At 39.4% G+C, this 25,464-nt stretch overlaps 1 protein-coding gene and 1 non-coding gene across 5 annotated transcripts in view; one reads left to right on the top strand and one right to left on the bottom strand.

Annotated features, from left to right (window-relative positions):
• The window catches only part of Wapl (WAPL cohesin release factor), a 71,622-nt gene that overhangs the window by 27,462 nt on the left and 18,696 nt on the right, over positions 1 to 25,464 (bottom strand). For 3 of the 4 annotated variants that reach the window (XM_042690104.1, XM_042690105.1, XM_042690107.1), the window contains exons 4-5: positions 21,499 to 21,617; positions 1,707 to 1,802 (exon numbers count right to left, since the gene is read on the bottom strand). In XM_042690104.1, coding sequence (XP_042546038.1) covers positions 1,707 to 1,802; positions 21,499 to 21,617 — 215 coding nt within the window. The remainder of the gene's footprint in view (positions 1 to 1,706; positions 1,803 to 21,498; positions 21,618 to 25,464) is intronic. The other variant, XM_042690106.1, reaches the window with a different exon arrangement.
• On the top strand, positions 11,031 to 11,095 carry Trnas-uga. Its single transcript has one exon. It is a non-coding gene; the product is annotated as a tRNA-Ser (tRNA).

Here is a 25,464-nt window from a genome sequence, read left to right as displayed (position 1 = left end):
TACATGTGTCTTTTAAAAAGCCTTATATTTCATATAAGTTGTTATTTAACTCCAGGACCATTAAAAGAATAAAGAACCACAATTGCATGCATAAAAATAGAATTGATAAGCAACTTGAGATAAGATAGAAAAACTACAATAAAGAAAGAAATCTTAAGAACTTAAGAAAGACAAGTAGTTTAGAATAGAAACAAGCCGCATTAACAAGAGCAGGTAATGTATCAGATTGGAATACAATTACATAGTTTCATTGTCAATTTAAGACATGAACCTATACATTCTGTTTTAGAAATAACTCTATTCCTGCTTACCTTATATGGATGAGTCTCTAGGTCTGATCCCCAGGATAAATATTTTTTATTTTGGAAAAACAACTTATACCCTCTTTTTATTGTTGTGATAAAATACTCATTCCTTTCACAGCTCAGATGACTATGGCTGTGCTGTTAACCTAACAGTTTTAACCTATAACACTACAAACTGAAGAAAACAACTTGGAAAAAAAAAAAGTTACAGGTTTTTGGTGTTGTTTTGTTTTCAGTACAAGGACCTGAACTCAGACCTTAGATTGGCTTATCACTTGAGCCAATACTCTAGTCCCCATTTTTGCTAGCTTATTGGATGGAATCTCAGAGTTTTCTGCCTGGAATAGCTTTGAACCTTGAACCTCCAAGGTCTCAGCCTCCTGAGCAGGTAGGATTACAGGTAGGTCACTGGCACCTGGGTGGTTTTAGCTTTTGGAGACAGGGTCTTACTAGATAGCCCAGGTTGGCCTGAAACTTAAGAATACTCCTACAAAAAGCCTTTAATTTTTAAGGCTTTCAATTATTACCTTGTAGACACAAGAAGTTCTATCCTTATCATAATACTCACTTTTCCAGTTTATTAAACTGAGCTTCAATGAGTAAATATAAAAAAAGCAAACTGTAAATAGAAAAGTCAGAGCCATGTACCAGTGGCTCACACATGTAATCTTAGCTACTTAGGAGGCTAAAGATCTAAGAATTGTGGTTCAAAGCCTGCCTGAGAAGGAAAGTCTGTGACTTTTTTTTTGGTCGGTTGTGGGGCCTGAACTCTGGGCCTAGGCACTGTCTCTCAGCTCTTCAGCTCAAGACTAGTGCTCTACCACTTGAGTCACAGCACAACTTCTGGCCTTTTCTGCTTATGTGGTGCTAAGGAATTGAACCCAGGGCCTTATGCATACAAGGCAAGCATTCTACCACCCAGCCACCTTTCTCAGCCCAAGACTATGACTCTTAACAGCTCTAAAGTACCAAAAAAGCCAGAAGTAGAGCTGTGGCTCAGGGACAGAACCCAGGCTCTGAATTCAAGCCCCAGGACAGGCATCAAAAACAAAAGTCACAAATGATAGGATAGTAACTGTTGCCAGGTGTCAGTCACTCATGCCTGTAATCCTAACTACTTAGTAGGTTAAGATCTCAGGATCATGGTTCAAAGCTAGCCTGGAAAGAAGTCCATGCTTACCTCCAATTAACCAACACACACACGCGCGCGCGCGCACACACGCACGTACACTTAGTCAAAAAGTGGAGCTGTGGCTCAAGTGGTAGAGTGCTAATCTTGAGCAAAAATGCTAAGGGACAGCACCCAGCCCCTAAGTTCAAACCCCATCCCCAAAAAGAAAAAAAAACTGCTTAACTAAATTAAAACTTTAATGAAAACATAGAAATATATTCTTTACTTACTGTGACACTCTGAGGTTTTACTACTGGTGGTCCAGGTATTTCTTCTGAGTCTGGATGATTCCAATGCCTGGCATTATATACAGCTTTTGTAGGTGACTAGAGAAATAAGAAAATGGTAAACCACTTTCACCTTACTTTGTATTCTTTATGAAAGTGTCTCACTTAATAAAATCAATAAAGAATAATTTAAATGCAACACATATCATAGACAGAAAGGAGAGCTATTCCCACATCCATGGCAGACATGATCACTAATACTTGGCCACAAAACTGGCAATTACTACTTTGCTAGATCTGTACTTAGTGATTAATTGAACGTATTCTCTGGCAAAACGTTATTCCTTGTTTTTTGGCGGAGGGGGGGGGAGGGGATTGTTCATGGGGCTTGCAGTCTGGGCTTGGGCATAGCACTATCCCTGCGCTCTTCAGCTCAAGGTGAGCGCTCTACCGCTTGAGCCATAGCACCAATTTTGGTTTTCTGGTGGTTAACTGGAGACAAGAGTCTCAAGGACTTTTCTGCCCAGGCTGGCTTTGAACTGTGATCCTCAGCTCAGCCTCCTCAGTAGCTAGGATTACAGGCATGAGCTACCGGTGCCTGGTGTTATTCCTCACTCTACTCCCTCATAATCCAGTTTTCCAACAATAGTAAGCAGGCAGTTATAAGAGGCAACACAGATCCATACTCATGTAAATAAAACCACTGGGGCCAGATGTGTGCATCATTCAAAAGTTTTCCACTTTCATAAAAGTAAATATGGTTTATATACCTTATAAAACATAGTAGAGTCTAAAGGAATACGATGTAATAACATTTATGAATTCTACAGCAAAATGTATAAATATAAATGCTCACACTAAAGTGGGATATGGATGCAAATTTCCTTGCATTAATTCCAGTTACCGTGCTGCCAATTTACTTCAACTTATAAAAAAAAAAAATCCTTAACACTGAATTTCAGAATTTAGAATAAACAACTATGAGCCTACAAAATCATATCCACAGGAATAAATATGTATAAAAGAAATAAAAACTCTTACTTTGAGAGGAAAGCTTACAACATAGAAAACTAATAGCATTTCATCTACCTCTGATAAAAGTGATGCTAAGATGGGAACTGGTGGCTCATGCCTGTAATCCTAGCTACTCAGGAGGCTGAGATCTGAGGATCACTGTTCAAACCAGCTCCAGCAGGTAAAGTCCATAAGACTCTTATCTCCAATTAACCACCAAAAAGTGGAAAGTGGAGCTGTGACTCCAAGAGTACTAGTCTCGAGCAAAAAAGACTAGGGACAGCATCCAGGTCCTGAGTTCAAGCCCCACAACTGACCAAAAGAAAAAAAAAAAAAGTGATCTTAAATTCTATCCTTTAAACTTTAATTAAATATCTGATATGATAAGAAATTTTTGTTTATAAGACTATAATCTTCCTATATTCAGTAGTGTATACACACACATATACACAGACATAAATATAGAAAACACGGGGCTGGGAAGGTGGCTCAGTGGTAGAGCGCTTGCCTTGCATGCTCGAGGCCCTGGGTTCGATTCCTCAGCACCACATAAGCAAAAAGAGAAAAGCCGGAAGTGGCGCTGTGGCTCAAGTGTTAGAGCACTAGCCTTGAGCTGAAGAGCTGAGGGACAGCGCCCAGGCCCAGAGTTCAGGCCCCACGACCGGACCCAAAAAAAAAAAAAGAAAGAAAAAGAAAAAAAAACAAATATAGAAAACACGTAGAAAAAATCTACTCCCAATTGGTCAAACATCTATATATACAAGTATGCATGAAGTGATAACTCACTAGAAGTAACAATTTTATACATTCATGCAATTGATGGCCCACACTTGGTCTCAGTGCTATCCAAAAAATGAATCTATGGACAAAGAGGAAGACACAAATGGAAAAGATTTATTGAAGTAAAAGACAAACAGAGGCAAAGGGAGAGGTTTTTCAGCGAGATTACATCTAGAGCAGAAAGAGGAGAGGAAAGGAGAAGAGAGAGAAATGGGGAGAGGAATAGGGGCTTACTATGGGGGAACAGAGATACTTCTACTTTACCATCTGAGTGTGGCTGAGAGGGAATTAGAAAAGGACAAAGTGAAGGAACATATAATTAATTCCTAGTTCCTCGTTATCCTAAATGATACAAGAACTGCACATTACTAAGTGTATATCACATAGCACTGATACGTCACATGCTAATTTCACTCCACGAAAGTAACTGTTTAAAACATAGGTTTAGGGCTGGGAAGGTAGCTCAGTGGTAGCGTGCTTTGCCTTACACTCATGAAGTCCTGGGTCTGATTCCTCAGCACCACATAAGCAGAAAAAGCTGGAAGTGGTACTGTGGCTCAAGTGGTAGAGCGCTAGCCTTAAGCTGAAGAACAGTGCCCAGGCCCAGAGTTTATGCCCTACAACCAACACAAACAAACAAGTTGTCATGTCCAAAATGAGCTTTACAACGTCGGTGCGGGGGAGTGGGGGGGGGGGGGGGGGGGGGGAGAAGGAGAAGGATTGGGGGGGGGGGGAGGCTGGGAAGGGAGGTGAAGGGTAAACAAAGGAGGAGGCTGCAATGCTTGGTAAGAAATGTACGCATTATCCTGCCCATGTAATTGTAACCCCTCTGTAGAGTATGTTCACAAATAAAAAAAAAAAAAAATCCATTTTTCATGGAAAGTCAAAATCATTCTCACCATCTAGATACCTAGCCATACCTAAACTGGGTCACTGATCACCTCAACAGGCTTTCTTTAATCTTGTTAATTTATTTTGGTTCTAAAAGCAAACACATAGCATATTGACCAGATTCTTTGCCTTCATTTTATTCTTTGTTAAAGAATTTGTGGAATCTGCCTGCTCTGCAAACTAGTAAGAATACTTGTTCTAAAAAAATAGTTGAAGGCTCTTAGGAATCCTCTCGACATTCTAAAGATTCGCACCCATGTTAACATATTTTATAAATATGAAATCTTAAATATTCTATATTCTTTGCTAGTCAGTTCTCCAAACAAGAACCATGCAATGGTAAGACTTATAGGGCAGGCTGGGAAGGTGGCTCAGTGGTAGAGCACCTGCCTTGCATGCATGAGGCCCTGGGTTCGATTCCTCAGCACCACATAAGCAAAAAGATAAAAGCAGGAAGTGGCGCTGTGCCTCAAGTGGTAGAGCGCTAGCCTTGAGCTGAAGAGCTGAGGGACAGCGCCCAGGCCCAGAGTTCAGGCCTCACGACCAGACCCGCCCACCCCCTCCCCAAAAAAGACTTATAGGGCATTTATCCATGAGATAATCCGGTTTCTATAAAAACAATGGATAAAGGTTGGTTTTTATAATCACAATACGAATACAGTTATTAACAGATTGACTAACCAAATTACAATTGTAAATGAGAAGTCTAAAAAAAAAAGTGTTCCTTCCTGAAAAGCTAAGAAATAGCAATATTACACATTTCTCCACTGAGCTGGCTCTGAAAAAGTGAAACAATATTGGCTAATTATTTTTATGCCATATGATTTTTTAACAGAACCAAATTTATTTATGAGTTTTAAAGAAGACTATGTACTGAGGACAAAAATAGTAAGCTGATTACAACTCCAGCCTTATCCACAAAGATTTCATGAAAAGAGAAATGTACTCTCAGCAGTAATCCAGCAATGAGTAGAACTTAATAAATTCTAAAGAAGAACTGTAGTACATAAGGATATTACCTAATACCTAGCAGCAAATAGAGAAAGGGGGGGGGGGGGTGTCTGGATTTGAATCTTATTCTCTAGAATAGTGAAGATTTTTTTTTATTTAATTTAATTTTATTTGTGAACATACTGTTCAGAGGAGTTACATGGGCAGGATAATGCGTACATTTCTTACCAAGCATTGCAGCCTCCTCCTTTGTTTACCCTTCACATCCCTTCCCAGCCTCCCCCCTCCCCCCCTAATCCCAATCCTTCTCCTTCCCCCCCCTTCCCCCCCCCCCTCCCCCCCCCCCCGCACCAACGTTGTAAACCTCGTTTTGGACATGACAACTTGTACTTCTTATTGTTGCAACAGGTCCACCTGTATCCTTAAACAACTGGTTTTTCCCCATCTCCTCCACAAGTTATACTGACATCAAATATAGTGAAAGCAGGGGTTATACTGTAGGGGAGGGACATACAAAGCAACAAAGAGATAATCTTATAAATGTGTTAGAAACACATGCATGAAAGAAAAAAAAATTAAAATACACATCTAAGGGTTCATTTTCCTGACATCACATTATCTGACCTTTTCCGCTTGACTCATACATATACTAGATATTACAAATAAGGGAAACCATGGGACCTTCGTTTCTTTGGGCCTGGCTTACTTCACTTAATATAATTTTTTCCAAGTTTTTCCATTTCCTAACAAATGGGGCAATGTCATTCTTTCTGATGGAGGCATAGAATTCCATTGTGTATATATACCACATTTTCTTGATCCATTCATCTACTGAGGGGCATCTGGGTTGGTTCCATATCTTAGCTATGGTAAATAATGCTGCAATAAACATAGTTGTGCTGGTAGCTTTAGTGTGGTCTTGTTTGTAAACATTAGGGTAAATGCCCAAAAGTGGGATTGCTGGGTCATAGGGGAGCTCTATGTGAAGTCTTTTGAGGAACCTCCATACTGCTTTCCAAAGTGGTTGAACAAGTTTACATTCCCACCAACAATGAAGTAAGGTTCCTTTCTGTCCACATCCCCTCCAGCATCTGTTGTTGTTAGAGTTCTTGATTTTTGCTGTTCTAACTGGAGTGAGGTGATATCTCAATGTTGTTTTGATTTGCATTTCTTTTATGGCTAGGGATGTTGAACATTTCTTCATGTGTCTATTGGCCATCCTTCTTTCTTCTTCAGAGAAGTTTCTCTTTAAGTCTTTCGCCCACTTATTTATTGGGCAGTTGTTTCTTTGAGGATTTGTTGTTGGGGGGTTTAATTTTTTGAGTTCCAAGTATATTTTAGATATGAGACCCTTGTCCGTTGTATGGCTAGTGAAGATCTTCTCCCAATCCGTGGGCTTTCTATTGATCTTGCTAGCTATGTCATTTGCCCTGCAGAAGCTCTGCAACTTTATACAATCCCATTTGTCCAACCTTTCTTTGATTTGTTGTGTTTCCGGGTCTCTATTCAGAAAATTTCGGCCTGAGCCAAGGAGACCTAGGGTTTCTCCTATTCCATCCTGTAATGTTTTCAGAGTGTCTGCTTTGACTTCAAGGTCTTTGATCCATTTGGAGTTGATTCTGGTGCAGGGTGATATATAAGGATCTAGCTTAAGTTTTCTACATGTGGTTAACCAATTTTGCCAGCACCATTTACTGAAGAGGTTGTCTTTCTTCCATTCTATTGTTTTAGCTCCCTTATCGAAGATTAGATGGCTATAGGTCTGTAGGTTCATTTCTGCGTTTTCAATTCTATTCCATTGGTCCTGAGGTCTGTTCTTATGCCAATACCAAGCTGTTTTGATTACTATGGCTTTATAGTAGAGTTTGAAGTTTGGTATTGATATTCCTCCAGCAGTGTTCTTTCCATTCAGGAGCGTTTTTGCTATTCGGGGTCTTTTATTGTTCCATATGAATTTTTGGATTGCCTCTTCTATTTCCTTGAAGAATGAGGTTGGAATTTGGATAGGTATTGCGTTGAATTTGTAGATAGCCTTGGGAAGTATTGCCATTTTCACGATGTTAATCTTTCCAATCCAGGAGCATGGGAGGTTTTGCCATTTTTTAAGTTCTGTGTTGATTTCCTTTTTCAAGATTTTAAAGTTTTCATCATAGAGGTCCTTCACTTCTTTAGTTAAGTTAATTCCTAGGTATTTTATTTTTTGTGGGGCTATTACAAATGGAGTTGCTTTCCTAATTTCAGCCACACTTTTCTCATTGTTGGCATACAGAAAAGCCATTGATTTTTTGGGGTTAATTTTATAACCTGCTACTTTGCCAAAGTTTTGAATCAGCTTGAGTAATTTGGGAGTGGAGTCTATGGGATTCTTTAAATACAAGATCATGTCATCTGCAAAGAGGGAGAGTTTTATTTCTTCTTTCCCTATTTGGATCCCCTTTATGTAGTGAAGAATTTTTTATTTTGAGGAAGGTAGTACTGGGACATGAACTCAGTTCCTTGAGTTCTCACTTAGCTTGTTTTACTCAAGGCTGATGCTCTCTCTACCACTTGAACCACATACCTCTACTTCTGGCATTTTTATATTTCACTGGAGATAAGAGTCTCTTGTCTTGTCAGTCTGGTCTTGCTTTGAACACTAATCTCAGACTCCTGAAAAACTAGGATTATAGGGGTGAGCCACCAATGCCTAGCCAAAGAATTTGTATAAAAGGTGGTAAAAGAAAAAGAAATCATGAGGGCTGGGAATGTGGCTCAGTGGCAGAGTGCTTGCCTTGCATGCATGAGGCTCTGGGTTCAATTCCTCAGCACCACATCAACAGAAAAGGCGGGAAGTGGTGCTGTGGCTCAAGTGGTAGAGCGCTAGTAGCCTTGAGCTGAAGGACAGCGCCCAGGCCCAGAGTTCCATCCCCACAACAAATAAGAGAGAGAAAGAGAGAGAGGAAAGAGTAAAAGAGAAATAAATCATCAAGTTGTAGGAAGACTAGAGTATCATTCAGCAATCTGCAAGTTCTTTTAAGGCTAATTATATAATCTTTTTTTTTAATTTAATTTAATTTTATTTGTGAACATACTGTACAGAGGGGTTACAATTACATGGGCAGGATAATGCGTACATTTCTTACCAAGCATTGTAGCCTCCTCCTTTGGTTTACCCTTCACATCCCTTCCCAGCCTCCCCCCTCCCCCCCAATCCCAATCCTTCTCCTCCCCCCCCCCCCCTTTTTAATTTTTTTGGTTGGCCCTAGAGTTTCATCTCTGGGTCTGTGCACTGTCACTCAGCTCTTTGGCTCAAGGCCAATGCTCTACCACTTGAGCCACAGTGGTGCTTTCAGTTTTCTGCTGGTTAAGAGTCTCAGGGACTTTCCTGCCCAGGCTGGCTTTGAACTGCAATTCTCAGATCTCAGCCTCCTGAGCAGCTAGAATTTATAGCATGAGCCACCGGCTCCTAGCTAATTATATAATCTTAAATTGTCCTAAACTAAGAAAGGAACCTCATATGTTAAATATTCAGAGTATTAAATTACTTAGGAAACATTAAAGAAATCCCATAAATTAAACATTGTACCATTTCTGTACAACCAGACATTTTAATATATAAGGGGACTCTGTGGAGAATCTCATCAACACTAAAGGGAAGAACAAGACTGGAAGATTACAGGCAGGAGACAATTGCTATTTTTAATCGATAAAATGTCAATTCCTGTCTATATGAAAAACAATGCATACTATTACATGGTTATTAAGTGACATCAAAAGTTCAACTGGTATCTACAGTTTTATAAGAGCAGATCATTGTCACTTTATTGTCTAGAAATACTGTAATTTGGGAATAAACTAAAAAATCTATGTAATATAAAAGTCAGTATTCTACACTTTGGGAGAATATAACTTAGCCTATAATATAACAATCATAGAACAAGAAGTAGAACAAGCCATGATTATAATCAGATAAAATAACTAGTTCTTGCGATTAAAAATGCCAATGAGGGGGCTGAGAATGTAGCTAAGGGACAAAGTGCAATAGCCTGGGCTTAATCCCTAGTACCAAAAAAGGAGAGAGAGAAAAAAAAAGTTTGGGGGCAAAAAGTGTAGCTTAGTGCTCCTAAGCCTTAGGTTCAATCCCTAGCCCTCCCCCCTTCAATACACACAAGCACAGACTTCTGAAGTCTTGAGTGAGAAACAAGGTAAAAGAATATCTAGTCTCCCCCTTAAGTTTCCTTTAAATGTACAGCTAACCAACACCATCTTACTATCTCCCTAAACATCTCAATGTTACTTGTCTGAGTAAATGGCTGTGTTTTGGTCAGTGATGTGAACAGAAGTGTATAGACTGTATAGGTCCTACCCTTAGAGATGGCTCCCATCCTGCACAACTCAGCACTCTAGAAATGCCAGGACACCACTACACTGAGGAAGCCACACAGAGGAAGCCTGGTGTCCTGGCACTACAGCAATCTGAAAATAAGTCTAAACAAAGACTAGTAATCTAAAGAAAAACAACCTATTTTAACCTAATTTAGGATTTCTTTTACAAAGGATGAGTCAAAGCCCAAGATGAAATAATTTTTAACCATGTTTCACTAAAATTAAAACCAAATAATAAATGACATACTAAATATACAAAAATGTGCTGATACTAGCGATGAGCAAAGTATACAACATTTAAAAAGCAACAAATTAAGAGATATAATAAATTATGTAAGAGAATGGAAAAATGCAGAAGCCAATGAAAAAATACAAAGGCAACTTGAAAGGCAAATTCTTTAAATTATTAAAATACTGAGAAGAGCTACCTGAACCATACTGAGTGATTTCAACTGATATTTTAGTAAAAGATGTGTTACCTTTTAATGAAAAAGAAAACATCCAATGGATTTTTGAACAAGAAACGGAAGGAAAAAAGAAAACAATAAAGTTGCTTTTTTACAAGGGGCAGACAGATATGAAGTAATCCTTACATGTACTTTCCTTTTTATAGTTTTGACTTTTGGAAGCATGTCAATGTGTACATATTCAACAAGAAAATTACATCAGTAAGAATACTCTCACCATCACTTGGTAAGCTTATTAAACATGCAAATATCCAGCCTCACCAAATCCAATCACTAAATCCAAATGTGCATTTTAACAAGATGTCCAGGAAATCCAAGTGCACATTCAAGTTGCTGAATTGCTGCATTACACATTGAGCTGGAAGTGGGACACTGTTCTGAACAACTTTTTGCCACAGGCAGGTGCAGCAAGTGCTATCCACCCCATCATGGCCTAAGTGAGCACCTGCCCCAATCGCTTGTGGCTACCACATTCCCATTACTGCTCCCTAGGCTGACTTCTCCAACTTCGTTAATAATGCTTCCCAGCCTACTTTTTCAACCTCCACTGCCTACCCATAGATCTGTATGATCTATGGGATCATACAGATAATGAGGTTTTAGGCACCTACAACTTCAGGCTTGGTTGATGGAAGATGTCCCTATCCCACTACTTGTGGTAGAGTTTCAGTTTTGTTGAATCCAATACTTTGTATTATTCTCCCAGTGAGTGGAAGAAGCTAGAAAACAACAGAGTACATATGAGAAAATGGAACCAGTTAACTTGCGGGGAAGTATGGGGTTAAGATAGATTGGGGAGAATGACGGAAAATGATCTAGATGCATTGTATTTATAAACTGACATGTTTGGGGCCAGGAAGGTGGCTCAGTGGTAGAGTGCTTGCCTTGAATGCAAGAGGCCTGAGGTTCGATTCCTCAGCACCACCTAAGCAGAAAAAGTCGGAAGTGGCGCTGTGGCTCAAAGCTAGCCTTGAGCTTAAGAGCTGAGGGACAGCACCCAGGCCCAGAGTTCAGGCTCTACGACATAAGTAAATAAACAAACAGACATGTTAAACTGCAATCTTCTTATAAATTTTAATAATAATAATAATAATAAAGAAAGTTGCTAATGGGGGAAAAAAAGAATTGAAAAAGAAAAATCCAACCAGACACCAGTGGCTCACACCTGTAATCCTAGCTACTCAGAAGGCTGATATCTGAGGATCTCGGTTCAAAGCCAGCCCAGGCAGGAAAGTCCCTGAGACTCTTATTTCTAATTAATCACCAGAAAACCAGAAGTAGGGCTGCGACTCGAGTGGTAGAGCACTTGCCTTGAGCTAAAGAACTGAGGCCCAGAGTTCAAGCTCCACAACCAACAACAACAACAACAAAAAAAGATTCATTTGCTTGGGGCTTAGAATGTGGCTTAGTGGTAGAGTGCTTGCCTAGCCTGCATGAAGCCCTGGGTTCAAGTCCTCAGTACCACATAAACAGAAAAAAGGCCAGAAGTGGTGCTGTGGCTTCAGTGGTAGAATGCTAGCCTTGAGCAAAAGAAGCTCAGGGACAGCACCTAAGCCCTGAGTTCAAGCCTCAGGACTGGCAAAATATAAAAATTAAAAATATTTATTTGCTCTAGTAAAGTGAATAAACCAGTTCTGCACCTATTTTATATCTATCAGAGATTTCAATAAATACATTGCTGTTTTGCTCACTGTGAGGACAAAAAGCAAGAAAATAGCTGTGGGGATGAGCTGACATTGATCTCTCAGAACTTCTTTCTAGGACACAGGTGTAACTCTACATGCATATATGAGTGTATATTCATATGGATATGAATATGTACACATCAACATGCATGTTTTCTATCTCTAGCTGCTAACATGGCCAAGAAACAATGTAGGCACACCTAGTGCCTAAATCTTGGTCTCTAATAGCATCTCCAACTACAAGGAATGAGTACCTTTCAGAAAATAAGCCTGACTCCAGGGCCGGAGCCCAGCAAGAACAAGTTGAATCTGGAATATTGTATTATTCAAGAAAGTAAGGAAATATTCACAGAATGGCAGAGACTTGGGGTGGGGACAAAACAGCTTAAAGAGGATCCACTAACCAAATCAGGGCCAATTTAGATCTAAAATAATTTAAGTACAATATGGAAAATACACCTAGATCTCCAAATCAAGTCACAGAAACAGGAGTAGAAAGGTGGTTGCTAATAGCTGGTGGTAGATCTTGATAGAAATTTTCAGCTATATGATGAAAAGTTTTAGAGATCTAAATTATAGTGTGAGTATTATAGTTAATGTACTTTATGCTTAGAAGTTTGCTAAGATCTTAAAGAGTTCTAATTACATATATACACACATATGTGAGCTTGATGCTGTACTTAGTTTACAATGTATATTTAGAACATAATACATTTTTATCTATTGTAACTCAATAAAGCCAGACAAGAAAAAGATTCATGAGACTATACTGACGAAAAAAGACAATAATGATGTTCAGGCTCATGCTTAAATTTTTTTGAAGAACTGGTCAATGTCACTCCATACATACCAACATAAGCACACACTCTAATGAAGAATAGGGAATTTGAATTGGCTTATTGTCTCTTTGTAAACTATATTTAGTTGCAAAGGAGAAAGTAATTATCAGAAGAGAAATGGACATGGACAGAACCTGGTATCCTCCAGAAGTGCTATCCTGAAAAGTACACATTATTACTTATGCAATATCCCAGAACATACTATCTGAATCCAATTGTGAGCAAATACTGAACTAAATAAAAACCAGGAGCTCTTTCTAAGGGGATGACCAGATTATCAATAAAGACAAAACAAAACAAAAATGCTATAGAAATGTTTTAGGCTAAAGTGAGATTAATAGCTAAGTATGCTTACTATCTTATCCCAGACTGGGTCCTGTATTGAAAAGGAGAAAATGCTAGGACAAAGGATATTATTGTGTCAATGACAAAAAATTGAACAGAATAAATTGGTAAAAATACTGTAACAATATAAATGTAATAAAGCTGCTAACTATGTTGTGAATATGGGTGCCTATGACTATAAAACTCTGTCCTGATATTCATCAGTCTAGAAAAGTCAGCTATAAAGTTAACAGGAAGTATTACCCACAAGAATACAACTATGCAGCGCCATAAACATATCCTTCTTTGACTACTGCTTTCTTAACTACGAAAAACTCTGCTCACTAAAATCAAGACTATCAGAAACTCTGGATTTGTACTCATGCTCCCCCAGTTTCTGGATTCCTGCCCTTACCACATGGAGGGCTTCCTAAAATAGAATCAAAACACAACCCAGCCACTATCCATGAAGTAAGCCCCACTGAGGGTGCAAAGCTGCCGGGGATCAAGAGGCTACTAAGGAATTAATAACCCTCATATATATGTGGACAAAGGAATTTCTGCCTTCCTCCAATCAGACAACTTTCTTTTTTTTCTTTTCTTTTTTTGGGGGGGGCTGGACCTGAGGCTTGAAGTAGGCCTGGGCTTGAACGCTGTCCCTGAGCTTCTTCTGCTCAAGGTGAACACTCTACCACTTGAGACACAGCACCATTTCCTGCTTTTTGGAGTAGTTTATTGGAGATGAGAGTTTCCTGCCTGGGCTGGCTTCGAACTACAATCCTCAGATCTTAGCCTCCTGAGTAGCTAGGGTTACAGATGTGAGCCACCAGCACCTGGTGACAACTTTCTTTTTTTTTTTTTTTTTTGTCGGTCGTGGGGCTTGAACTCTGGGCCTGGGCGCTGTCCCTCAGCTCTTCAGCTCAAGGCGAGCGCTCTACCACTTGAGCTACAGCGCCACTTCCGGTTTTCTGGTGGTTTATTGGAGATAGGAGTCTCACGGTCTCTCCTGCCCGGGCTGGCTTTGAACCGCGATCCTCAGATCTCAGCCTCCTGAGTAGCTAGGATTACAGGCGTGAGCCACCAGCGCCCGGCTTGGTGACAACTTTCTTAAATAGCAAGGGAGTAGCCACCATGGTACACAGACTTGGTATGTGCTCTCACTCTCATTCTCGAATGGCCCATCTTACATTTATTTGTACTCATGCTGAAGTTTCGCATACCCTTCTAGCACCACAATGTGGACAACCTAGGGTGTTATCTTTACTAACATCCCAAAGGCAAAGGGCTTTGTCCTGTATGTCCATTCTGCCCTATAACACATAGTGCCATTTTAGTAGAACTCAACATCAATAGCCATTTGAAAATCATACTGCCAATCCCTAGAATTCTGTCAAAGATTTTAAGAAGTACCTGAAGAAACCTACTCACAGGTCTCAAACCAAGAGCCATAACCTAGACTGTCAAGCCAGTTTCCTTGTATCTTTTATTTTTCCTTAAATGGTTTGTCCTTTTCTTGATTTCTATATAGGACTATGTCTTGAACTGTGATGTTACCTTTGGCTGAATTCATGAAAAGAAAACAAAGGAAGAAGAAAAGCTCTGCCACTAGGATCATTTCTTTAAAAATATATCTACTTGTGCTGGGAAGGTGGCTCAGTGATAAGAGTGCTTGCCTTGCATGCATGGGCCCCTGGGTTCAATTCCTCAGCACCACATAAGCAGAAAAAGCCAGAAGTGGCGCTGTGGCTCAAGTGATAGAGCTGAGGGACAGCACCCAGGCCCAGAGTTCAGGCCCCACTACTGACAAAAAAATAAAATAAAATAAAATAGAAATAAATAAAAATGTATCTACTGCACTAGATTAAAAGATTAACGTCATACAGCCAGAGATAAGTCTTGATTCAAAGCTCAGGCCTGGTGCTTTGAATGAGAGATTTTTGCATAGCACACTGCAACAATTTTGTGAATTTTTACATTTCTGAGAGAACAGGAGGCATGGTAGAGTTTGTAGCACATCTGATATTGACCTGTTTATACATAGTGTTGCTCTGCTCCAAACCTATCTAACACTGCTCACTTAAAAATCATCTAAACTCAAAGTTCCTCCAAAATCCTATTAAAACGTTCTTTGGCATGGTGTCCCATAGTTGCTTTATTACACACCAAATCACTAACCTAAACCTTGTCAGATTAGAGGTTTCACATACAACTGAAATCTTCAAGGGAGATCAGAGACAGAAAAATGCTGGCTGAAATTTCCTCAAATTTAGCAATTTTCAATTAAAAAAAAATTAAACAGACTAGTAAAAGACTGTTTCCGGCATTGGGAAATTTTAGGTAAAAAGGCTATAGTTAGCATCTTTAGTCTCCTATATTGTGATAATATATACCTGTTCTCAGGCTCTTAATTAATCTATGAGCTACATTTCAAGCCTCATTTTCTGGGAATCACAGGACCGAGAAATTTAACTTTCAAACTTTAAAGATATCTACATTAACAATAAAATTAAAAGACTATTAATAAATTCATTCTTTATTTAAACCCTTAAATTCCTTCCCTCTTTCTATTCTCCATCCTCTTATATTCACTGGGCTCCATCCCAAGCCCTTTTGGCTTTATTTTAATCATAAGATAGTATCTATCTTGCTAACTCTGTAGGGGCTGGCCACAAATTTTGATCCTCCTGCATAGTTCACTATGCTACCAAACTCAGCTATAGTTTTTTATTTTGTTTTTTAATTTTTTTCCTAGTGGCCATAAGGCTTGAACTCAGGGCCTGGGTGCTGACCCTGAGTTCTTTTGCTCAAGGCTAGTACTCTACCACTTTGAGCCACAGTGCCACGTCTAGTTTTCTTGTGGTTAACTGGAGATAAGAGCCTCATGAACTTTCCTGCCTGGGCTGGCTTTGAATAGTGATCCTCAGATCTCAGCCTCCCAAGTAGCTAGGATTACAGGCATGAGCCACCAGCATCGAGCTGTATAGTTTCTTTTATTCAAGTTTTATATCCATTATGTCTCAGGTTTCTTGTCCTATAGAATATAGTGAATGTTGTAATACTCTCCTGATGAATGAATTCCAAGATGGCAGATGAATCTTCATACACATGAAAAAAAAAAGGTGACACTGGGTAAATCATTTGACAGAAAACTCAGCTGTTTCACAAGCGTGGGTTCTAACTGCTAAGGAAGAACTATGTGGAAGAACATTTGTTCCTGGGTAAGATGTGGGAGTCTTGTCCTTTAAAGTCCCTTTAAAATCTCCTTCAGTTGTAAGATGTTGTTTTTAAGTTGACAATCTATATAAATTCCTTTTATAAAGCAAAAATGAATATATGAAATATAAAGCTACATTAATCTTTAAAATTGTAGCTTTATACAATTGCAATATTCTAATACAACAGAATATGTAAGTGGGATTTAATGAAAAATAAATCTTGATCCATTCGCCCAGAAGCTAACTATCCAGTGTCATATTGAATGACAGAAGGGAAGAAAAAATTTAAGTCCAAAATGTTCCTTAGAGAGTCAGACTAAAAAGATAGACCAGATGGGCCTAGCATTAAACTACAAGAAAATTATGAAAACAGCAGTAGAAATATTTGAGAACTGAAAATGAGGCTGACCTCATATTAGTTTCCTCAATGACCCAACATCAGTTGGAGAGTACAAAACAAGATGGCCCACATCCCAAGTAGACTATAACCCACTAAGTACTTAAGGTCAGTCAGGCCAATTATATAAACAATGCATTTCCGGTAGGCAAGAAGAGGGGGAAACTAACTGGAAAGGTAGAACTCAAACCACAGCAAGGCAGGCAGATGACATGATCTACAAGGAAATTGTAGCCAAAAAAACAAGGCAACATTTCATGAACAAAAGCACAAGAAATGCCAAATGATCACTAAACAATAGGTAGTTTAAATTCAGATACACACAAATTCAATTGCTCAAATGCTATCTTTACTTTCCCAACTGCCAAGTAACAGCTTTCCTGTATCATTATTTCAACAATGTGTCTTACCAGTTTTCATAACCCTCCCATTTCCTTTCTGTTACTTTCTTCTCCCAAGCAGCCCTCAATCCCAATTTAAATCACCCTTCTCTACATTCTTAGTGAGGTGTTAAGAGAAAATTCTCACAGATGGCATGCTTGAGATACTTTTCTAAATACAGTGAGGTGAGGAGAGGCAAAGGGGAACTCTTGACTAAGGTAAGCTAAGTGGCACTAAGGTAGATGACTTGTGTGGTCAAGAAATTGGTTATGTGCATGAACTGGGCAAATAAGTAAACACGCTGAAGAAAATATGAACCCGATTTTTCATTGAAGGCAAAGGGAGGTAAAATGCAGAAAGTGAGAAGGGTAGAATAAAATATAGTGTTGGGCCAGAACTAAAAGGATCAGTGTGAACTCATGGTTCTCAGTACACAGAGAATGACTAGAAAATAAGCATGTGTTTGTGAATATGAGAACATACACTTATTTTTATGTTTCCTAGCTGTGAGTAGTTACAGGACGTAGAAGCAATGACACCTCAAAAATAACTGTACCCAAGCCAGGTGCTGGTGGCTCCCATCTGTAATACTAGCTTCTCAGGAGGCTAAGATCTGAAGATCATAGTTCAAAGCTAGCCCAGGTAGGAAAGTCTGGGAGACTCTTATCTCCAACTAACCAATGAAAAGCAAGTGGAGCTGCGGCTCAAATGGGTAGATTGATTGTTAGTCTTAAGGGAAAAAAGCTCAAGGACAATGCCCAGCCTTGAGCCCAAGACTGGCACAAAAGGGGAAAGGAGGGGAGAGAAAGGGGAGGAGAGGAAGAGATATCCATATTCAGGTAACTAGATTACTGCTATGAAATACCATTCTCTACTAAATTGAAACAGGAGTTCTTGGAGAAATGCCTGACTCTATAACCAGGCAAAATATACGGTGTATTTGGAACCAGTAAATGTAAAACGATGGGCCATGGCAGAAGCCAAGTTGAAAGGACATCTACTGATCACATCTAAGAAAATATAAATTTAAGACCAATAGAACTATCAAATAAAGAATAAGAAATCAATGAGCGAAGCAGAAATCTATGAATACAAATACATATATGAAGAAAACAAGATCCACCTTTAAAAAGGCCTACTGTTAACTGTAGAACTAAAGATAAAATCAGGATATCACATTTGTCGATCATAAATAGTAAAAATTAGAACAAGTGCTAACTGTACTCATAAATCGATAAGGTGAACTGAAATCCTTTCGAACTACACTTAGAGATAAGCTCAAAAAAAAGAGCTAAAACTGAGAACAGCAGTACAATCTGTAATCCTAGCACTCAGGAGACCAGCACAGGGTATATAGCAAGACATTATAAAAATCTTAAATTTTAAAAAGGGGAAAAAAATTAGTGCTAAAACTAGTATGTTAATGTTTGATATGGAAAAATGAAGAACCTGATTGAAACTCCCTAACATTCAACTAACATCAACAGTAAAGGTATAAAGTGACATTGTGTCTCTACCTAGTATGACATGGTGAGAACACATCACCTTTGGTGTTCTCAACCAAAATCATGACAATGAATAAGTATCAAAAGCCAAGATGAGGAACATTCTACAAAACTAACTTCAAAAATGTTGGAACTGTTAGGTATTAGAGACTCACACCTGTAATCCTAGCTATTCAGGAGGCTGAGATCTCATCTTCAATTAAACATTAAAAAAGCCAAAAGTGGAGCTGTGGCTCAAGTGGTAGAGTATTAACCTTGAGCAAAAAGAGCTCAGGGACAGTAGCCAAGGCCCTGAGTTCAAGCCCCAGAACTGCCCTTCCCCACAAAATGGGGGGGGGAAGTGTTGAAACCATGAAAATACCAGGAAAACATACTTTAATAGAATGAAGAAGAATAGACTTGTGACAACACAGTATAATTTTGAACAGAAAATCATGGGCTCTTTGTGTTCAGGAGAGGTGGTTTACTTGTTATACTACAAAAATTTTTTTATCAGAGCCAATTAGTAAAATTTGAATGGAACTTGCAGTTAATTTCATTATTACATCAGTGTTAACTTCTTGAATTCATACTCTATTTCTATGCTTTTTGAATATTTTTAGAAGTACAAAGCACCATAAAGGGCATGGGCCTAAATTTACTCTTTAGTCAGCCAGACAAGACATATACACACAACACACATACACATTTCTGTATCAAAGGGGGATGGTTTTCATCCCCAGAGGACATTTGGCAGCATTTGAAGAAGGTTTTGGTTAAAATTACTCAGGATGGAGAGCCCAGCCATACTGCTGTGTAGCTTGCAATATACAGGATCACTCTCCACCACCAAGAATTATTAAGTTCAAAATGTCAACAGTACTTAGGCTGAGAAACTAACACTTGGAAATGGGTCACCAGTACCATTAAATCTAAGCAGATTAAAAGAACTAATCACAGAGACCCAGATACTCCCACAGCCACATGAAGGAGTCTCTATTACAGAGCATAGGACAACTACTGAGATCATTTCCTATAACCACTTGTGCAGATTGCCACCCAAAAATGCAGGAGAGTAATGGGCATTAAAATCCCTTGGAGAATTGAGCTTTCTATGAATACTACTTTCCTCATATTAAAAAAAAAAAAGTGACATTTACTCAAGCCTCTTCAGGGAATAAAATAATAGCACTATTGTGTTAACATAGGGCTTTACCCATATTACATCTTTCAAATGACTTCAAATAGCTTTTAGTTTCAAAAAATTAGCAATAATCACTGTAATTTTCCTCTGAAACAAACATACTACCTCAACAGTAAATAGGTCTGCTACTGACTTAGTTGTTGTGACCTGATTTACTTCAGGCTAGATAGATGCCTTCAAAATCAGGTCAAGTACATGTATACTAGTACTTGCTAAGCTTATGTTAGTAGAAAAAACAAAAGTCAATACTGTTTAAAACTAAGTTAGAAAAAAAAAATAAGCACAAGGCCAATAGTAGAGAACTTGCCTAAAATACACTAGAGTCTGAACTGCATTCCCAGCACTGGGAGAAAATAAACAATATACACATATAAACAGAACAATGACTTAAATGTATTATGATTAAATAAACAAAAAAAATAAAATTAACTCAAATTTTATTTTTGCTGCTGCCAGAGCCTGAATTCAGTACCACACACTTGCTCATATTCTTTGCTCAATTGCTGCTCTCCCACTTGAACTATAACTCCAATCCATCTTTTTGGAGATATCATCTAGTGGACTTGTCTACAGGGGCTAGTTTTGAACTATAATTCTCTGAATCTGAGCCTCCAGAGTAGCTAGGAGTACAGGCCTGCCTGTAATCTGTTTTCGATTTTTTTTTGTTTGGGTTTTTTTTTTTTTAATTATTTTTCTTTCTTTCTTTTTTTTTTTTTTTTGGGTCCAGTTGTGGGGCCTGAACTCTGGGCCTGGGCGCTGTCCCTCAGCTCTTCAGCTCAAGGCTAGCGCTCTACCACTTGAGCCACAGCGCCACTTCCGGCTTTTTTCTTTTTGCTTATGTGGTTCTGAGGAATCGAACCCAGGGCCTTGAGCATGCAAGGCAAGCACTCTACCACTGAGCCACCTTCCCAGCCCTTGTTTGGGTTTTTTTAAAGTGGTCCTGGGGATTGAACTTGGGGTTTCATGATTGCTAGGCAAGCACACTACCACTTGAGCTATGCTGCCAGCAACCGAGCCTGTAATATCTGAGCACATTACTATGACCAGTCATCCTTAGTTAACTACAATTTAAGGACAAAAGAAGCCAGGTGCAGAAGGCACATGCCTGTAATCCTAGTTACTCAGGAGGCTGAAATGTGAGGATCACCGTTCAAAGCCAGCCAAGGAAAAAGTCTGTGAGACTCTTATCTCCACTTAAATCACAGAAAAAGTGGAAGTGATGCTGTGCTCAAGTTGTAGAGCATCAGCCTTGAGCAAAAGCAGCTCAGAGACAGCAAAACAAAACAAACAAAAAAGCTGAATAAACAAAATGTGAGTACATTATATATCCCAAAACAGATGAAATTTTCAAATATTCTGTAACATGAATGAACCTTAGAAATATTGTTTAGTGAGTTAAGCTAGAGAAGAATATCATATGAGTACATTTATGAGACATTTTTTTACCATGAGTGAAAAGGAATGAGGAATTACTGTTTAATGAGCACAGATGAAAAACTTTTGTATACAGACAACAGAGTAACTATAAAACACTGTGAATATACTTACCATCACTGATTTGAATATGTGAAAATAGTTAAGCAATAAAAGTTACTTATACTTTTTTTATAAAATTACAGTAACTTCAAAAAGAAAAAAAATGTATATATATATATATATGTATATATATATATATATATATATCCTTTGAAAGACATTATCACAATGCTTACAAGTAATTTTCCAGTAAAAACTTCAGAGTTGAGCCTTCCAATGATAAATAAACAAACAATAAAATCAAAGACAATGCTTTACTCACCCGTTTGGGGCCACTGAAAATCTTTCTGGTATTTTCTTTTGATTTATCTCCTTGTTTATTTGTGGGCTTCTTCACACTTTCAGGCACACCAGGCAAGTCCTCTGTAAAATCCAAGTTTTCTGAAATGGTAATCAAAACTAGCTAGCTTTCTAATATGTCAAATTATCTATGAGAAAGCTTGACTATTCAGCATACTGGGGAAAAAACAAATACAAGCACGACAGAGTTGACAAATGGCACCCATTCTCACCTCATGCTTTAAATACTCAGTTGTATATACATTGTAATTCTGTGTGGCAAGAAAAAAAACCAAAACCAAGTATTTTCCAAAACACACTTTAAATCCATAGGTCATATAACTGCTAGATTGTCTATGGACACTAACAGTGATGTGGCACTGTTCACAAACATACAAAATCATTTTCCTAGATTCTAAATCCACTGAATCATGTTGGTCTTAAAAGAATACCTGCTTTTATCTACAAGGACCACACTGTTGAAAAAACAAGAGTGGGGTGCTGGTGGCTCACACTTGTAATCCTAGCTAATCAGGAGGCTGAGATCTGAGGATCATGGTTCAAAGCCAGTCCAAGCAAGAAACAGTCTGTGAGACAGAAAACCAGAAGTGAGGGCTGGGAAAGTGGCTCATAGGTAGAGCGCTTGCCTTGCATGCCTGAGGCCCTGGGTTCCATTCCTCAGCACCACATAAGCAAAAAGAAAAAAGCCGGAAGTGGCACTGTGGCTCAAGTGGTAGAGCGCTAGCCTTGAGCTGAAGATCTGAGGAACAGCGCCCAGGCCCAGAGTTCAAGCCCCATGCCCGGACCCAAAAAAAAAAAAAAAATTTGCTTTTGGGGCTGGGAAGGTGGCTCAGTGGTAGAGCGCTTGCCTTGCATGCCTGAGGCCCTGGGTTCGATTCCTCAGCACCACATAAGCAAAAAAGAAAAAAGCCGGAAGTGGTGCTGTGGCTCAAGTGGTAGAGTACTAGCCTTGAGCTGAAGAGCTGAGGGACAGCGCCCAGGCCCAGAGTTCAGGCCCCATGACCGGACCCCCCCAAAAAAAAAAAAAAAAAAAAAAGAAAACCAGAAGTGGTGATGGGGCTCAAACTCATAGAGTCCTAGCCTTGAGCAAAAGAACTCAGGGACAGCACCCCACCCAAGTTCAAGCCCCACACCTACAAAAAAAAAAAGTAAAAACATAAAAATTAAATGAGAATAAAAATAAAAAAGTATTGTGGCTCATACTTGTAATCTCAGCACTCAGCAGACTGAGAACTGTCAAGGCCAGCCTGAGTAGCTAGGATTACAGGAGTGTGACACAAGCACCCAGTGACAACTTTCTTAAATAGCAAGGGAGCAGCCTTGACCTAGCAAACTGCTTTAAAAATAATAATAATGGACCCTGGTGGCTCACACCTGTAATCTTAGCTACTCAGGAGGCTGATAATCTGAGGATGGAAGTTTCAAGCCAAAAAGCCAGAAGTAGAGCGGTGGCTCAAGTGGAAGAGCACTGGTCTTAAGCAAAAAAAGTTCAGGGACAGCACTCAGTCCGAGTTCAAGCCCCAGGACAAGCACAAACAAACAAAAAACCAGCCAAGTGCCAGTGGCTCACACCTGTAATCCTAGTTATTTGGGAAGCTGAGATGTGACCATCACAGTTTGAAACCAGACCAGTAAGGAAAGTCCATGAGATTCTTATCTCCAATAAACTACACAAACAAACAAACAAAAAACATAGAAGTAGTGGCTCAAATGTAGAGTGCCCAGGTCTTGAGTTCAAGCCCCAAGACCAGCACACACACACAAAAAAAGGGCAAACAAAATAAATTTAGCTGGGGCACTAGTGGCTCAAGCCTGTAATCCTAGCTACTCAGGAGGTTGAGATCTAAGGATTGCAGTTCAAAGCCAGCACTGGCAGGAAAGTCCGTGAAACTTATCTCCAATAAACCACTCAGAAAACTGGAAATGGCGCAGTGGCTCAAGTGGTAGAGTGCTCACCTTGAGCTGAAGAGCTAGGGACAGCGCCCAGGCCCAGAGTTCAAGACCCACAAGCGACAAAAAAAAAAAAAAAAAATTGAAACAAAAAAAACATTAAAAGATAGCTATACTTAGCAAAACTATACAGAGTGGGTCTTTACTCAAATATTTCTAAAAGATTTAGATTACTTCCCAAATGGTTATTGTAAGGTCCACCCTGGGAAGGTGGAACAGACTCCTCCCTCCTCTTGGCTAAGTTTCTGCCTAGTACCTGCATCACCTAGGTAACTGGCACACTTGGAGGTAGTAACCTCCCCATTTCCCTGAGGTAACACCCTATTCTGCTGTGGTCACATCTCCAGCCCCTAGCCTTGATAAATCCTGGCTGTGTGGTTCCACCCTTTTCCCCCAACTGCCTGAGTTTCCAACTAAACCAGAGGCAGCCTGCAGACTCAGCTGCCTAATAGTTTTTCTTAAAAAAAAAAAAAAGACTTTACTCCATCTTTTAAAATGTTTACTGCTTCACACATTATAAGATTTAAATTTCAACTTGGGGCTTATCATCCAAATGGTCTCCAATGTTCAAATGTTATTAAGTATCAACTTCAAGGTTCTGAAAGTAAATGTTTATTACCCCAAGATGTAAAAGCAACAAGACTTTCAACTGCAAATTAGGGTAACTTGCAATCCAGGTTAGTACAAGACGTAAATTGCAAAAGGACAGGAGCAAAAGGTCTGGTATTATACAGAAGTATCAAGTCTCAAGTGTCCATTACAAACTTTAGTTCTCCAAAAAGAATCCAAAGACAACACTGGAGAAATTTTGACAATACTGCCTTCCCTTCCTGTTTTTGCAAACAGAGAGGGGCTGAGCCCCTAGATGCTCCTGCATTTGTTTTGTTTTGCTTTATTTTGTTTTATGTTTCTCAGTACCAGGCTTCAACTAAGGGCTTCATACTCCTGTGCAGCTCAGGCTGGTGCTCTACCACTTGAGCCACACCTCTACTCTGGCATTTTGCTAGTTAATTAGAGAGAGAGTCTCACAGACTATTCTGTCTGGCTGGCTTCAAACCAGAATCTAGGGTTTAGAGGCCTGGGTTGGAGACATAGCTCAGAATCCTCCAGGCCTTCTGAGTAGGATTACAGTAGGTAGGATTACAGGCATGAACTGGTGGCCTGTGACACTCCTGCTGGGGAATGTAACTCAATGGTAGAACACATGCCTCACATACTTAAGGCTCAATATCATGCACCAAAAAGAATGATTCTAATTGAGCAAAACGCTTTTTTTTTTTTTTGGTCAGTTGTGGGGGCTGAACTCCGGGCCTATGCACTGTCCCTCAGCTCTTCAAGGCTAGTGCTTTACCACTTGAGCCACAGCGCCACTTCTGGCTTTTTTTCTGCTTATGTGGTGGAACTGAACCCAGGGCCTCATGCATGCGAGGCAATTACTCTACCACTGAGCCAACTTCCCAGCCCCCAAGCAAAACTATTTTTGTTAAAAAAGCAAAGTATACTCTCAAGATTATTGTATAATTCTATTTTACCACAATGACAATTCTACAATTCCTCTACAATTCCAATAGGACAAAGGGGGGGGGGGGTGTGTGTGTGTGTGTGTGTGTGTGTGTGTGTGTGTGTGTGTGTGTGTGTGTGTGTGTGTGTGTGTGTGTGTGTGTGTGTGTGTGTGTGTGTGTGTGTGTGTGTGTGTGTGTGTGTGTGTGTGTGTGTGTGTGTGTGTGTGTGTACAAAAGGGGTGTGTGTGTGTGTGTGTGTGTGTGTGTGTGTGTGTGTGTGTGTGTTAAGTACACCAATCCAGAAAATGTAACACAGAAGCTTTCACAAATTCCTCCTCACTCACGTCATCAATCCACTACAAAGTTCTTCTCAGGTAACAACTTAATTATACCACAGCTAAGCTACTCACTTATGGCTCACAGTGAAGACTGAACTATACAGAGGACCTCATCCCTGAGCCTATAACCTTAAAAGA

Source organism: Dipodomys spectabilis, unplaced genomic scaffold, assembly GCF_019054845.1.
Source record: "Dipodomys spectabilis isolate Male_0828 unplaced genomic scaffold, ASM1905484v1 ptg000136l, whole genome shotgun sequence".
Lineage (NCBI taxonomy): Eukaryota > Metazoa > Chordata > Mammalia > Rodentia > Heteromyidae > Dipodomys > Dipodomys spectabilis.
The sequence above is the reverse complement of the archived record's forward strand: the minus strand, read 5'-3'. Positions and strand labels throughout refer to the sequence as shown.